This window comes from Saprolegnia parasitica, assembly GCF_000151545.1.
Source record: "Saprolegnia parasitica CBS 223.65 unplaced genomic scaffold supercont2.104, whole genome shotgun sequence".
Taxonomy (NCBI): domain Eukaryota; phylum Oomycota; class Saprolegniomycetes; order Saprolegniales; family Saprolegniaceae; genus Saprolegnia; species Saprolegnia parasitica.
The window spans coordinates 35,415-49,857 of NW_012156498.1; the positions used below are offsets into that span (position 1 = coordinate 35,415).

Consider the following 14,443-nt stretch of genomic DNA (forward strand, 5'->3'; position numbering starts at 1 on the left):
CACTTGACGAGTCCGTCGAAGAGTCTTTTGACGACGCCACGTACGACGACGAGGATGTCGATGCAGCGCAAGGTCCTATTCAACTGGTCGAGTGCCATCCTTTGACCTATCCCATAGTCGCCGATGAGGTCCTCGGTACGGAAGAAAGTGCATCGTTGCACGAGCCCGCGACCCACGGACCGCCGTCGCCCGAGTCGCCCTCTCAAAGGAAGTCCATTCAACTGCTGCTTTTCAGCGCCAAGACGGAAACCGTCGCAGACGACCACGACGTCGAGGCCCCGATCGACATTGCGATGGTCGATGCTCCTGCCATCGACTCGCAACGGGAAAGTGCTGCGACGATCGTCGCGGAGTCGGAGGGCGAGGACGACACCGCCTCAGGGGACGAAGCGTCGTTGCCACTGGAGTCGACAGCGCCATCGACCATGAACGACGACCCATGTACACCTGATGAAGCGGTAGCCAGCCGTGACGCGCTCCTTGGTGCAACCGCATCGCCTGGGAAATATATCGTGAACGCTGACGAGGCGCACGACGAGCTCGCGACCAGCTCAGACGAAGCGGACGAGACGTATTCTCCCAATGCCGCTTTCCTTTCTCGGGACGATGTCAACGGCGGGTCGGATGTGGACGAGATGGACGAAGCGTTGTCTGACGTCGACGAGCCGACCGACGGCCGTGGCTCGGCGGAAGATTCTGAACGCTCGCCCCGGGGTCCGGAGGGGATGACGAATCGCCATTCGTTCGAGCATCGTACGGACGACACGCCGTCATCCGATGGGTGGGACGCGTCGAGCAGCGCCCACGCAGTGTCGTTGAACGACGTCCGGAGCGCGACAGGCCGCATCGACAAATGTGCACACGATGACGAGGCTTTGGATACGAAGGACGACCATATGATTACGAGCGCACCTCGTGCAGAGGCTCGGATGGCAGCCCAAGATGCTCAAAAAGACTTCACGAATTCGCACCAGAACGAGCACGAAGATGACCTCGAAGACGACGACGCGGCGGTGCTCCGAGCAACGATGGACGGTGTGGCCAACATGGCAGCCGCAGAATCTCTGGACGAAGATTTGTCATCCTCCGAGTCGGATGCAGACGAGGCGCCGATGCCAAACGAGGTGCTTTCGCACACCAACGTGCAGCCCACCGAGAGGTCGGTGCCCCAAGCCGCCGACGGCGATGCGTCCGATGAGGAAGAGGTGATGGCGCTGCAGCAGTCGGCACCGATGGGTGCACAGGTGACTCTCGCGTCACTCCGCCGCGCCGTCGACAGCGACGACGACGAGTTTGACCACGAAGTGTCTCGTCCGCCGACCGCGGCTGGCGACGATCATTCGTTCAACATGGACGAGGAAACGAACGCGGCGGGCTCAGCCCACGACGCCAGCGCCGATCAAGTCCGCGACGAATCAAGAGATGTCGACACGCTAGCCGACGACAACTCGTTCGATATGGAGTACGATGACGTCGTACCCACAAACGACGTCGACCCCGACAGCAGTGACGACGAGGGTGTCACCACAGCCCTCGATTTGCAGCCGGTGGTCGCCGAGATGTCCCAGGGCAACTATCGTGACACCAGTGATGTGGACGCAACCTCTCTGAAGACCGACCAGACAACACCGTTGGTGGTTGGCGGCGACGCGTCATTGGCGCCTGCACACGACATCAGCTTAGCAGACGACGAAGTGGGCGATGACGAGGCCTTCTCGGACGACGAAGTGCTCTCGGAGGCCGATGCGAATGAGCCGTCGGTGGAAGAGGCGCAGACGGAGGAGGTCGAGCACCTCGCACCTGCAACGATCCACGCCCATCGAGAGGCATCCAAAGACGCACCGTCTGTCCACGCGGACGCATCGGACGATCTGGATGAGGTGGAGCGGTTGATGCACAGCCACTTGCACCAAGAGACGACTCTTTCGATGCCGAGAACGACGAATCCGTGGTCGAGGCAGCCCAACCACTGCCCGTGCACGCACAAGAGAGCTCCGAGTTGCGGCTCGGTAGCGGCCACGAGGAGACTCTGCGTCACGCCGATCCAAACGCGGCATCTTCCGAGCCACATGATGACAGCGGTGACGATATGGACGACGACGGGCCTCTCTCAGACCCGGAGGACGACGAAGACGACGAGTCGCTGAACGTGTCGACACCATCACCAACCGACACAGATGCTGCATCCCGCATACCGGAGACAGCAGCGGTGACAGAAACCGAAACATTCGAGACGACAGCAGCGCCATTGGGCAAGGACCAAGCGCATGTGGCCGCTGACGTGACACCACTACAAACCAAGCATGAATACGACGACGCGGAAGAGCTCTCGTCCAGCGACGGTGAAGACGATATGGACATCGACGAGTCCATCGAGGCAAGCGAGGACGATCCAAGCGCCGACATTTCGACGGGTGCGTTGTTCGATCCGGCAAAGGCGGCGGGTGTGTTGATGCCCGCAGCCAACGATAATGGAACGCATCGTACCGAAGGAGCTGATGGCGGCAACGATGACATGGCGGTCATAACATCTCGTTTGGCACCGCACGGGACACAAGACCAAGACAGCGGCGCGGATACCTTCACAACGACGGGGCGCGAAGAAGACAAGCCGACCGTCGACCACAAGGACGGACAGAAAAATGCATCCCAAAATGCAGACGCCGCAATGGAGACCGCGCTTCCAACGGCATACGAGTCGACTTCTGTCGCTCGACCTGGCGACGGGTCTTCGGAGAGCCATGCCACCAAACAAAGCGAGGAGCAACTGGACAGACATGCCGACGATGATCACGACAACTCGTTCGACATGGACGAAGGCACCGACGACGTCGGCCACCTTGCCGATGATGAAGAGCGCGTGGAGAGTGGTTCCACTGCCGCGGGCGTAGGGATTCGATCGTCGATGACTGCTCGTTTTGATGACGATGAAGCCGTGCTGGACGACAGCCTCGAAGCCTCGGGCGACGACGAAAACAGCTTCGACGCCTCGGGTCACACGCTGGAACCGCCTTCCGCTGAGACGCACGGCGATGGCATCCCATTGACGTCCTCCGTCGTCGACAACGGTCTCTCTGATCCTGTCAGCACGCGCCATTTGGACGACGACCAAAAGTTGTCAGATGCCGACGACCACGAGCTGTCAGGTACCGACGATCAAGCGGATATTGGTGTGGACAATACGTCTGCTCTGGCACGCGACCGCGCAGCTGGGGAAAAAGCCAGCTGGTGGCTTCAGTGTCGTCGCTGCACGATGATCATACGATGCGACGCGTCGAAGCTACCAGCGACGATGACGAAGCTTTGTCAGATCCAGAGGACGATGCTGCTGAAAACAGCTTTGACGAACCAACCGAGCATGTCATATCAGCTACGGCAATCGACCGTGAAGCTGGTGCACCTTTGACGGAGCTCCATGACTCTGGAGCTCCAACATCCGACCGGCTGCGTGCAGATGTTGAAGCGTTGTCGGACGGTGAAGACGAAACCAGTGTTGACGCCAACCACCGTGAGGCGACTGCGTTATCCAAGACCCCTCTCGATGCTACGGCGAGTCTTGACGAGCCTACCTTGACCACCCGACCCAACGAAGGCGCAAGGGGAGTCACCGTTGTCGAGACCCACGTCAACGCGGAGGACGAGAACGATGACAGCGACGATGCGCTGTCGGACGTCGAAGATGCTCACGATACATTGAGCAACCGCTCCGGTAGGGCTGACGCCGCGTCGCATCTCGGCACGGAGACCCGATATGATGTTACAGCTGCTTCTTCGCCCAACGCTACAGCGACTGCACCGATGCACGTTGGTGACGACTGCGAAGAGGCTTTATCTGACGAGGAGAGTGCGAGCGACTTTGACAGCAGCTTTGACGCACCGAACCCGACACCGCAGAGTCCACCGGTGGAGCCGCACTTCCATGATGCCTCGCCGATGTCGCCCAACGACGTCGCAACGCGGAACCTGATGGTCGAGGTCAGCCCCCCGATGGAGAACGACGACGACGACGCGCCCTTTGAGGCCAACGACAAAGCCTACTTGGTGGACGATGACGACAGCAGCTTCGATGCGGTTGTTGCCGCACCACTGACCACCCCTCATGGAGTCGAGCGCTACGACAACCTCACGACGGACCGTCATGACGTCATGCATCCAGTAGCCGCGTCTTCAACCCAGTTTGACGACGAGGACGAAGTGTTGTCTGACCCTGAAGACGACGGGGATGCAATCGACAGCAGCTTTGATGCCTCGGCCATGACACCGGACGAGCTACGTGCGTTTCCCACAGAGAAAGACGCCAATCCCACGACCGACCGTCATGACGCCACGCGTCCGGTTGTCCAGATGTCAACCCACTTTGATGACGAAGACGAAGCACTGTCGGACCCCGAAGACGACGTTGATGGTGACGACGGACGCTATGACGCGCCGGTGGTGACGACAGACGAGCCCCGTGTGCCTTCCCCAGAGAGCCACGACAACTCCACGACGGACCATGATGACACCATGCATCCAGTAGCCGCGGCGTCCTCAGCCCACTATGATGCCGAGGATGAAGCGTTGTCGGATGCCGAGGATGATATCAATGCGATCGACGGCAGTATCGGTGCACCGGTGGCGACGTCAGACGAGCTTCGTGTGTCTCCCACCGAGAACCATGCCAATTCTACGGCCGGGCATCACGAAGCCATGCGTCCGGTTGACCAGCCGTCATCGCACTTTGATGACGAAGACGAAGCACTGTCAGACCCCGAAGGCGATGTTGATGGTATCGACAACAGCTTTGACGCCCCTGCCACGATGGCAAGCGAGCCTCTTGTCGCATCCGCGAAGAGCTATGTCAATTCTACAGTGCACCTTCATGAAGCTGCGCGGCCGGTTGTCCAGACGCCAACCCACTTTGATGACGAAGATGAAGCGTTGTCGGGTGGCGAAGACGAGGCTGATGGTATCGACAACAGCTTTGATGCCCCTGCCACGATGGTGACGCGGGGTGAGCCCCGTGTGCCTTCGACAGAAAGCCACAACTACCCAACAACCGACCGTCATGACGCCATGCGTCCGGTTGACCAGCCGTCAGCGCACTTTGATGACGAAGACGAAGCATTGTCGGGTGCCGAAGACGAGGTCGATGGTATCGACAACAGCTTTGACGCGCCGATGGTGACGAAGAGCGAGCCTCGTGTCTCTCCCACAGAGAGTCATGTCAATCGCACAACCGACCTTAACGACGCAATGCGTCCGGTGGCCGCGTCCTCAACCCATTTCGATGATGCGGACGAAGCGTTATCCAACGCCGATGACCAAGACTTGTTGGACACCAAGGACGATGGGAATGCCATCGACAGCAGTTTCGACGCACCATTGATGCCGCAGCATACCTCGTCGACAGAGATTACCGACGGCACCGACTCCAACGGGCGCGTGATCGACGACCGCGTGCCATCGCTCGTCGTTGAACGCAACACCATCGATGACGACGGCGGTTACGAAGCGTTGTCCGACCCCGACGATGAAAGCTTTGGTGACGTGGAGCATGGCTCGAATGGCCTTTCCGAAGCGCCTGCTCGTCCAACGTTTGCAGTGGATGATCCCGTTGACGCCGATGCGCTCTCGGACGACGAATCTGGGGTGGGCGCCCCCAGTAGTTTTTCAATGCACGGCGAGCATGCTTACAAATACGGAGAAGACACGCATGCGTCAGACAATGACCACCATGTGCCTGTCGCGGCCCCTCAGCAATGGCAATCGCGCCGCGTGAGGCAGAGAGCAGCGTCCCGTTGGCGTCCTCTCGACCCAGCGATACGTCGTTTGACGACGCCAGCGATGTTGACGACGACGACGATGACGTCACGGCACCGTTGCAAGGCGCAGACGCTGCATCGATCGATGCCGCCAGCCGTCGACTGCTGACGACTGCACACTACGACGACGCGGACGACTTGTCCTCGGAATCGGACGATGAACCGCCGGCCAAATCGCATCCAGTGTACGACGACGGCGGCGAAGACGTCTCGGACAGCGACGCGGACGACACTACGGACGTCACATCGACGCCACTGACCCAAACGCCGTCAACAACCAACGAGTCAGCTCAACCCAACCGTAGCTCGGCAATGGAAGACGACGAAGACGAGGAGGAGGTCGAGACGCCGTTGCCGTCAAGAGCACCAACGGGTGGGCTGCCGCCCGTCGCCTCTCGCTTCGGTACGATGGCAAACGCTCACGACACCGACGACGAAGACCTCGACGAGGTCGAGCGACTTATGCAAGGTCATCTCCAAGGCCGCGCAACCGACAATTCGTTCGACTTCGACGATGGGGAAGACGTCGAGAATAGCTTTGATGCCCCCGACAACACCACGACCGTATCGCATGCTCGGTCTGCAAACGAAGAAGACGAGTTATCGGATTCTGAAGACCGCCCACCAACCGCCAGCGTGCCCAATCATCATGGCTCCCTCGGACACGAAACAGGACCGGCATCCCAACCAGCGACTGCGTCTGTTGTCTCCTCGAGCGTGCCACCGCCGACAGCGCAACGCCCGACCGATGAGGAAGTTGAGCTTGACGACAGCGACGAAGAACTTTCGACAAAGCGCAACGAGCCAGTGCCTCGTCACGTACCCCAAGCAGCGCCGCTCCGTTCGATTGCGTCGCAGCTGCCACCCGTCGCGTCGACCCTCGGTCGGCATGCACCGCTCGGCGCCAAAGCACCACTGGCGGCGCTCCACGCCGGAGACACCGAGGACGACTTGGACGAAGTCGAGCGCTTGATGCGCGACCACGTGACGACACACGCGTCACTTGCATCGCGCACGGCTGCCGATGCGGACTTTGACGACAGCTTTGATGCCCAAGAAGCCTCTGGCGACGACGACGACAACGATGACGCGCTCTCTGACCCAGACGAGGCGACGGCAGCGTTCAACGCCGTGACACAACGCGAGGATACGCTTTCAGCCGGTAAGCGGATGCCATTGGCGCCGCTCACCAAGCCGCTTCCACCAATCGGCGCCGCGCAAGAGAGCTCGTTTGACGACGCGTCACCGAGCAAACTATCGGCGCTGGACCGGGCGCTGCTTCCATCAGGCGACGCTCTCCACATCCACACGGTCCGTCACCACGATGACGACGCAATGGAACTCGGTGCGTCATTCGATGACGGCAACGAGGATAGCCTCGATGCAAGCGGCGTGGCCGACCCCCGCGTTTCGACGACGGCGAGGACGTGGACGGGTCGAGCCGCGATGACCAAGCCGCGTCATTCTCGCCATCGCCAGTGACGCAGCCGAGTAGCGCCCCACCCCACGACGACGACGATGCGTACTCGGATTCTTTCGATATGGAGGAGTCGATCGATGAAAGCGTCGCGTCCGATGAGGACGCCACGTCATAGACTAGTGTTTTGTATACAATCCAACCTCTTTTTCATCTCATACTACAACGGCCAGAGAGATACCGGTGGCCAACGCCATGGTTGAGGGAGGGCTGGAACACGGCAGAATGCAAGTAGAGCGACAAGAGGCAAGTGGAACGCCGACCTGCTATTTTGAGGGCGGTTGGTAAAATTAGCCAGCAGTGACAGTTGCAGATAGAAGGGTCGACCACATTGAAGCGACACGTGCATGCGCGAGCGGTCCGATGGAGAACTATGAGAACCTCGGCACGATCGGCGAAGGGTATTCGCACGTCACCACGACATCGGTCAGCTGACCCGGCTTTGTAGCACGTACGGCGTTGTGCTCAAGTGTCGGCACAAGGAGACGGGCCAAATCGTCGCCATCAAAAAGTTTAAAGAGTCGGATGAAGACGAACAAGTCCGCAAGACCGCGATGCGTGAGATTCGCATTCTCAAGGTACCCTCTGCCATCGTGTGACACGGATGTGGACGATGGCGTGGGTAGCAACTCAAGCACGAGAACATTGTCAACCTCATCGAGGTCTTTCGGCGAAAAGGAAAACTCTACCTCGTACGTCGATCCGAGCGGACAACATGCAGCCTCAAGTCCTATGGACTAGGTATTTGAGTACGTGGAGAAGACGATCTTGGAAGAGATCGAGAAGAACCCCGAGGGCCTCGAGCCACATGCGATCCGAAGCCTCATGTGGCAGCTCATTCGCGCGATTCACTACTGCCACGAGCACAACATCATCCACCGCGACATCAAGCCCGAGAACCTCCTCGTCTCCAAAAATGGCGTCTTGAAGCTCTGCGACTTTGGCTTCGCGCGCACATTGGCCGCGGCCGGGGCCAAATATACCGACTACGTCTCGACGCGGTGGTATCGTGCACCAGAGCTGCTCGTCGGCGACGTCTCGTATGGAAAAGCTGTCGACATTTGGGCCGTCGGCTGCATGCTCGCCGAGATCACGACGGGGTTGCCGCTTTTTCCTGGCGACTCGGACATTGATCAAGTACATACTCCCCCTTGTATCCGTCTCACAAAGTGCAACCCTAGTTGTACCATATAATGAAGTGCCTCGGGCGCATCACGTCCCGGCAGCAAGAGTTGTTTCGGAAAAACTCGCTCTATGTCGGCGTCAAGGTAAGGCACCCGCGTGTTTGTGTCGCTTCAAGTTGCGTGCTCGTAGTTGCCCGAAGTCACGTCGGTCGAGACGCTCGAAGACCGGTTTCCGCAGCTCGACAAGGTCGCAATCGACTTTTTGCACCAAACCGTCCAAGACGAACCATTGGATCGATGGACGTGCTCGGAGCTGCTCGAGCATCCGTTTGTCGCCGAAGGCGCCGAGCTCTTTGAGCAACAGCTCAAGATCAATATCGCCAAAGACATGGCCGACAACATGATCAAGCCCAAGCGCGTATGCGTCTCGTAGCAGCTGCAGTCAACATACAATGTCGTCTCGTAGATGAAAAAGCCGCCGCGGCGGAGCAGCGACGCGACACCGCCCTCGTCGTCCGCGTCCTCGAAGCCGCCCAAGTCCAAACTCGCCAAGGCCTCGGACGTGCCACGTACAAATCTCTTGTTGCCAATGCATCATAGGACCATAGCACGTCTAGGTACACCCAGTCGAGGAGGCGCGGACCGGCTACTGCCCAACCTCGGAGCCACGGCGCCCGTCACGCCGCTCTCGAACCTTGCGTACGTGTGTCTGGAAGACGCCAACAACGGTACATACTTTTGACGAGGACGGCGCGTCAATATGGTGCCTACTAGCGGTCATCGAGTATACGAGTCGAAAGATCAAGCGGGCGGCAGACGTAATATTGCCGACACGCGCACGGATGGGTGGTCATGGCACTGCATAGGCCGAGCCCGCACTGCACATACCAGAGGATGCGGCGCTTCTGATCGAGCAGCACACCCACTCCCGCCTCTCGGTCACATCCCACGGCGAGCGCCTTCGGTCGCTGCCCAAGAAGGTGCTGACGAAGCGCGCCGTCATTGGCCTCGAGCTCAAGCAAAACCAAAGCTCGGGCACACGCCGCCACGGACGCCGCAGTCGTCGTCGCGAAGGGAGCTTCGTGGGTTTTAGGCGTCCGTCGTATCGAACAACACACATATATATATAAATGTAGAGAATCCTCTCAGCGGCGGAACGTGCTGCCGACATAGGCTGGCGCTTTCGGGTCTTCGAGAAAAGCGGCGAGGCGGTTGTAGCGGCCAATGGCTTCGGCCGAGAAGAGACCGCCCATTTTGATCTGGCCGCAGCCAATGCCGATGGCCAGGTCCATCGGAAAGGGATCGTCGGACGCACTCGCGTCACAGCCGACCATGAGGGCGATACCGAGCACGCGCGCTTGGGCAGCGACGTGCAGTACTTGGGTGATGGTTGCAAACTATGACAGTGGCGTGAGACGACGAGCCAGTGGCGGCGGTGCGAACCTCGCCGAGGTTGAGCAAAATCGTGTTGCAAGCTCGCTCTTCGTGAATGGTCTCGACGCCGCGCTGGAGGAGTTTGTGGCCGACAACTTGGAGCTTGCACTGTCCGTCGCCGCCAATCGTTGTCGTTTCGGTCGCCTCGCCTTCCGCGATCGTATTGATTGTGCGGTTGAGCGTGCTGCACACTTTGATGTCCCGGCCGTCAAACGGGTCGACGATCGTCGTGATGGCGTACGTCTTGACCCACTCGCGAACGAGCTCGGAAAATTCGTCACTAACGCAACACGAATTGGAGGTTTGAACTCGCGTCGATGCTACCTTGTTTTAGGCACACTCTTGGGCATTGGCATCCACTTGTCAATGTTGTACGTGCAGCTGTCATTGTCGGGCGACGCAAACGCATGGGCGGCAATGTCGATGCCGAGTCCAAGGTCAATCTGTTGGGCAGGAAGTTTGAACATGTCCTTGACTTTAGAAACCGCTTCGGTCGAAATCGTGAGACATTCTTCGACCGACATGAGCTGGGGGGTGAGCCCCCCCGAGGCCCCCCGGTTCGAGTGGCCGTTGCCTTTGGCGTCGAGTAGCTCCTTGAGCGTCAAGAGCACTTCGCCGGCGTAGCGCAGTGCGTCTTGAAACGACGCACAACCCATCGGCATGACCGTGATCTCCGACACACAGAGCTTATTGGACGCCAAGTTGCCGCCGTTGAGGAGGCTAAAGATTGGGACGGGCAAACACGCACCTACAAACATGAATGAGAGAGGGATAGAAGAGTCGTTGTTGTACTCTCAATTGGCACATCCGCGAGCGACGCAATGTACTCGTACAGTGGCTGGTCCTTCTGGGCCGCGCCGGCCTTGCAGATCGCCATCGAGAGTGCGATGCACGCTTGGCGACCCACCTTGTCGGCCATCGACACGATCTTCTCGTCGCAGTCGGCTTGGTCGCAGGGATCCATGCCCTCGAGAAGATGCTGCATGTAGAGCGAAACGTCGCGCGCACGCAAGCCATGGCCGCGGTACCGCGAGGCGTCGTCCGCGTCAAAGAGCCCGGTCGTCGCACTCCCGGTTGAGGCATCGAAGCGACCTCGCCCGGTATGCACGCTCGCGAGAAGCGTGGGATATCCAGACGAGTCGACGACCTCTTTGGCCGAGACAGAGAAAATGCCCTTGTTGGACATGGCGCGGTTCTGGAGCAGCTTCCCGAGCACGAGGTAGGGGTCCGATGGCCGGTCGCGCACGACTTGGTTGAGGAAGACGTTCAAGGAGCTCTCGAGCCCATGCTGCGCGAGGTACTCCTCGATGAGATCCTTCTCGGCGACTTCCTCAGGGTTGCTAATCACGCTTGCCGTGCTCGCCGTCGGCGCCGGCGCAGCCGCCTTGTCCTTCTTGGGCATGGCGCGATCTTTTTCCAAATCTTTCAATCCTATTTAGGACCCGACACGTGGTGGTGGTCAGGATATCCTATATAGGTATTGTCCTAAAATGCATAGCACGTTAGTTTTCCGACACTACGACGAGCTAGCTCCTCGCGACGGCGCCGCCATGTCTTCGCGTGCAGATGACAGTAGCAATGTAGTTGTGTGGGACTCTAGCGCACGCTGGCTTGTACACGTCCTGTACCTGGCCCTGCAGTACTGCCTGGGAGGCCGAGGATGATCCATGGAAGTGTTGCAATTACGTCGAGAATCGACCAATCATCATCTGCCACTTTCATTTGCGACGCGAATACTACAGATATGGCCCAATCATAATGCTGCATGCAAAGCGACACATTTCATGGCTCTTTTACACGTCGATGATTGGTCGTATGGGAGCGCTATGTCGACACGTGATTGGGCGAAACTTTAAATCCGCCGAATTCACCTTTGGGTCGCCATTGCCGCAAAGGAGTCCCAAAAGCCAAGAAGCCGAGAAGACCAATATGGCCATGTACGCGTCCATCGACGAGGCTGCATGGGGCTCATCTCTTCCTAGCCTCTGCTGCATGTGCGGCGTCTCGATCGAACCCAACCTCGCCAACATGTGCGTGGCCTGCCTCTCGAACGAGGTCGACATCACCGAGGGCATCACGAAGGAAGCTGTCTTGATCCAGTGTCGTGGCTGCCTCCGCTTCCAGCGCGGTGCCAAGGGCAACGACGGCGCGTTCGCCGAGTGCCCGCTCGAGTCGCTGGAGCTCATGACGCTCTGCCTCAAGAAGATCCAGGGCCTTGGCCGCGACGTGAAGCTCATGGACGCGAGCTTCATTTGGACCGAGCCCCACAGCAAGCGCATCAAGCTCAAGCTCACGATCCGCAAGGAGGTAAATGACACATCCATATATGCAATTCGTATCGACGCGCGTAGGCCATGCGCAATGCGATGGTGCAAAAGTCGTTTGTCGTGACCTTTGTCGTTGAGAACCTCAAGTGCGCCGACTGCAACAAGCAGTACCGCAACAATACGTGGCAGGCGCTCGTGCAGATCCGCCAAAAGGTCCCCCACAAGCGCACGTTTCTCCATCTCGAGCAGATCATCCTCAAGCACCAAGCGCACACGCGCTGCATTGGCATGGCGTCCGAGAAGGATGGCATGGATTTTTTCTTCGGCGAGAAAAACTCAGCCGAGCGCTTTGCCTCGTTCCTGAGCCAGCACGTCCCGCTCCGGTACCTCTTTAGCATACTCCCAACGTCTCACACAGATATTGCGTATGTAGTACCAAGATGGCGCGCAAGCTCGTCTCGACCGACAACCATAGCAACACGGCCAACGTCAAGCTCACGATCGTGGCCGAGATCGCGCCGCTTTGCAAGGACGACCTCGTGATCCTCGAGAAGCGCATAGCGCAGCAGTGCGGCATGTCGGTCGCCGTCGTCTCGCGCGTCACGACCCAGATCCACCTCGTCGACCCGCGCACATGCCGCCGGTTCGTTGTTTTTTCACGATTTTTAGAGTAGTTCTTACAATCTCTTGTATGGCATTAGGTCGGAGGTCACGTCGGAAAAGTACTGGAAGCACCCCTTCCACGCACTCGACACGGCCGCGTCGATGGTCGAGTTTATCGTGCTGGACGTCGAGCCGCTACAAGTGACGCCCAAGGACACGCAAGACAGCGCCGATCTGCTGGCGGTGGTCGAGGTCGCCCGCGTCTCGGACTTTGGCTTCAACGATACGACGTTCCACGTGACGAGCCACCTCGGGCGGTACCTCTCGGCCGGCGACACGGTCAAGGGCTACGACCTCGGGATCTGCAACTTTGGGTCGTCGCAGCTGTACCACCTCAAGGACGAGCTCCCGGACATCATCCTCGTCCGCCGCGTGTTTCCGAAGAAGGAGAAGGAAGGGAAGCGCCAAGAGCGCAAGAAGCTGCGCTGGCAAGCCAAGGCCAAGGCGAGCGCCAAGGACCGCGAGCGCGAAGAGGAGGAGTTTGAGGCGTTCATGGACGACTACGAGGAAGATCATGCCGGTGACGAGGCCATTGAAACGCCACTGCTCGAGTCGGTCGATGGCGGCGATGACGATGCGATCGACGCCATGGACGCCGACGACGTGGCTGATGTCGACGAGGCGGTGGCGGACGAGGCCAAGGTGGTTACGTAGAGAGAAGCGCTCAGATGCAAGCAGAAGTAAAGAACTCTCATCGTATGGACAAGCAAAAATGTGGCTTTATTACCACCCGTACTTGGCTTGGGTTTCGCGCTTGGATTTGAGGGCGAGACCCTTCTTGTCCTGGAGATCAAATTCGCGGAGCTTGGCGTCAAATGTGAGCTGGTTGAGCTGGTGGCGCTGCCGCTGGAGTCTAAGCACGACACGCGTACATGTCGGATAAGAACGGAGATGACGTACCTCGACGGGCGGTACGACGCGACGACGTAGCCGTTCTCTGTCTCGGTCCCCGCCATCTCGGCGAGGACTTGCGCCTATAGGAAGACAACGTGAGGCTCGTGGAACACCGCCGAGTCGATCGTACTTCGCGATCGCTGGCAAAGACCGTCGAGCCATCGATAGGCGGCTTCCAGGCACCTGGCGCCACGGCCTGGACTTCCACGACCTGTTCTAGCACGTGAGAACGCTGCAACACACAGATGAGTGGGGGTACCTGCCCAGCGACCGCGTCAAACTTGCCTTGCTGGAGCATGCGCTCGAGCTGGCGTTCCTTGTTGCGCACGCGCTTGCTCTACGCAGAGATGTAAACACAGAGACACATTCGTCCATATTCCTGTACCTGCATGTGCTGGTCGTCGTCGCCATCGTCTCCATCGTCTTCGATCGTCGGCACGTAGAGGTGCGAGGCGGCGGTGGACGCTCCGACCGCGCTCGCCGAGGATGATGCGTCGTGCTGCACCTACAGCCTTGCGCTGAGAATCCTCATGCAGTGTCGGAGCGGTTTGTACGGGAGGAAGCGGCTTCTTGACTTTCGGCGACGGCGGCGCTGGCAGCGCGACCTTTGGTGCTGGGAGGAACCCGAGGAGCCCGGCCGGGTCGGGCGCCACGGATCTTGGCTCGACCTTGGCCTTCTTCTTCGCCGGGCCACGGTGAATGTCGTCGTCGTCGTCCGAGTCGTCACTGTTGAGTGCCCGACCGCTCTCCAAGAGCTTCTGCATCTCGGGCGGCAAGAAG

General features: G+C 59.3%; 5 protein-coding genes across 5 annotated transcripts; 3 read left to right on the forward strand and 2 right to left on the reverse strand.

Moving 5' to 3' along the window:
• Positions 1 to 54: 54 nt before the first annotated feature.
• Positions 55 to 7,399, forward strand: SPRG_13721 (hypothetical protein; the record flags this gene model as incomplete). The annotated part of the gene is made up of 8 exons (XM_012352664.1): positions 55 to 72; positions 129 to 1,880; positions 1,937 to 2,414; positions 2,892 to 3,146; positions 3,455 to 3,709; positions 3,764 to 5,644; positions 5,767 to 7,115; positions 7,181 to 7,399. 8 exons carry the CDS (start codon positions 55 to 57, stop codon positions 7,397 to 7,399), a joined length of 6,207 nt encoding a protein of 2,068 aa, XP_012208054.1.
• Positions 7,400 to 7,644: 245 nt separating this feature from the next.
• SPRG_13722 (CMGC/CDKL protein kinase) lies at positions 7,645 to 8,838 on the forward strand (the record flags this gene model as incomplete). The annotated part of the gene is made up of 6 exons (XM_012352665.1): positions 7,645 to 7,682; positions 7,730 to 7,859; positions 7,908 to 7,973; positions 8,023 to 8,418; positions 8,463 to 8,549; positions 8,596 to 8,838. The coding sequence occupies 6 exons, from the start codon at positions 7,645 to 7,647 to the stop codon at positions 8,836 to 8,838; spliced, it is 960 nt and encodes a 319-aa protein (XP_012208055.1).
• A 651-nt stretch (positions 8,839 to 9,489) lies between these two features.
• SPRG_13723 (hypothetical protein) lies at positions 9,490 to 11,260 on the reverse strand. Its single transcript, XM_012352666.1, has 4 exons — positions 10,632 to 11,260; positions 10,164 to 10,587; positions 9,849 to 10,119; positions 9,490 to 9,802 (listed from the first exon to the last, which is right to left on the reverse strand). Exons 1-4 carry the CDS (start codon positions 11,239 to 11,241, stop codon positions 9,551 to 9,553), a joined length of 1,557 nt encoding a protein of 518 aa, XP_012208056.1. The 5' UTR covers positions 11,242 to 11,260; the 3' UTR covers positions 9,490 to 9,550.
• Positions 11,261 to 11,768: 508 nt separating this feature from the next.
• SPRG_13724 (hypothetical protein) lies at positions 11,769 to 13,423 on the forward strand (the record flags this gene model as incomplete). Its single annotated transcript, XM_012352667.1, has 4 exons — positions 11,769 to 12,146; positions 12,191 to 12,489; positions 12,540 to 12,749; positions 12,808 to 13,423. 4 exons carry the CDS (start codon positions 11,769 to 11,771, stop codon positions 13,421 to 13,423), a joined length of 1,503 nt encoding a protein of 500 aa, XP_012208057.1.
• A 46-nt stretch (positions 13,424 to 13,469) lies between these two features.
• SPRG_13725 (hypothetical protein) lies at positions 13,470 to 14,443 on the reverse strand. Its single transcript, XM_012352668.1, has 6 exons — positions 14,218 to 14,443; positions 14,049 to 14,168; positions 13,923 to 14,000; positions 13,794 to 13,874; positions 13,670 to 13,743; positions 13,470 to 13,622 (listed from the first exon to the last, which is right to left on the reverse strand). Exons 1-6 carry the CDS (start codon positions 14,425 to 14,427, stop codon positions 13,493 to 13,495), a joined length of 693 nt encoding a protein of 230 aa, XP_012208058.1. The 5' UTR covers positions 14,428 to 14,443; the 3' UTR covers positions 13,470 to 13,492.

What these genes read in the sequence shown, in the direction of transcription:
- SPRG_13723 (XM_012352666.1), bottom strand. Translation starts at nt 11,241, where the DNA reads ATGCCCAAGAAGGACAAGGCGGCTGCGCCGGCGCCGACGGCGAGCACG. An exon ending in AAGAGTGTGCCTAAAACAAG is followed by an intron (nt 10,120 to 10,163) that starts GTAGCATCGACG and finishes GTGTTGCGTTAG; the next exon opens with TGACGAATTTTCCGAGCTCG. An exon ending in TTTTGCTCAACCTCGGCGAG is followed by an intron (nt 9,803 to 9,848) that starts GTTCGCACCGCC and finishes CCACTGTCATAG; the next exon opens with TTTGCAACCATCACCCAAGT.
- SPRG_13725 (XM_012352668.1), bottom strand. Translation starts at nt 14,427, where the DNA reads ATGCAGAAGCTCTTGGAGAGCGGTCGGGCACTCAACAGTGACGACTCG. An exon ending in TCTTTGCCAGCGATCGCGAA is followed by an intron (nt 13,744 to 13,793) that starts GTACGATCGACT and finishes GTCTTCCTATAG; the next exon opens with GCGCAAGTCCTCGCCGAGAT. An exon ending in GCGTCGTACCGCCCGTCGAG is followed by an intron (nt 13,623 to 13,669) that starts GTACGTCATCTC and finishes TGTCGTGCTTAG; the next exon opens with ACTCCAGCGGCAGCGCCACC.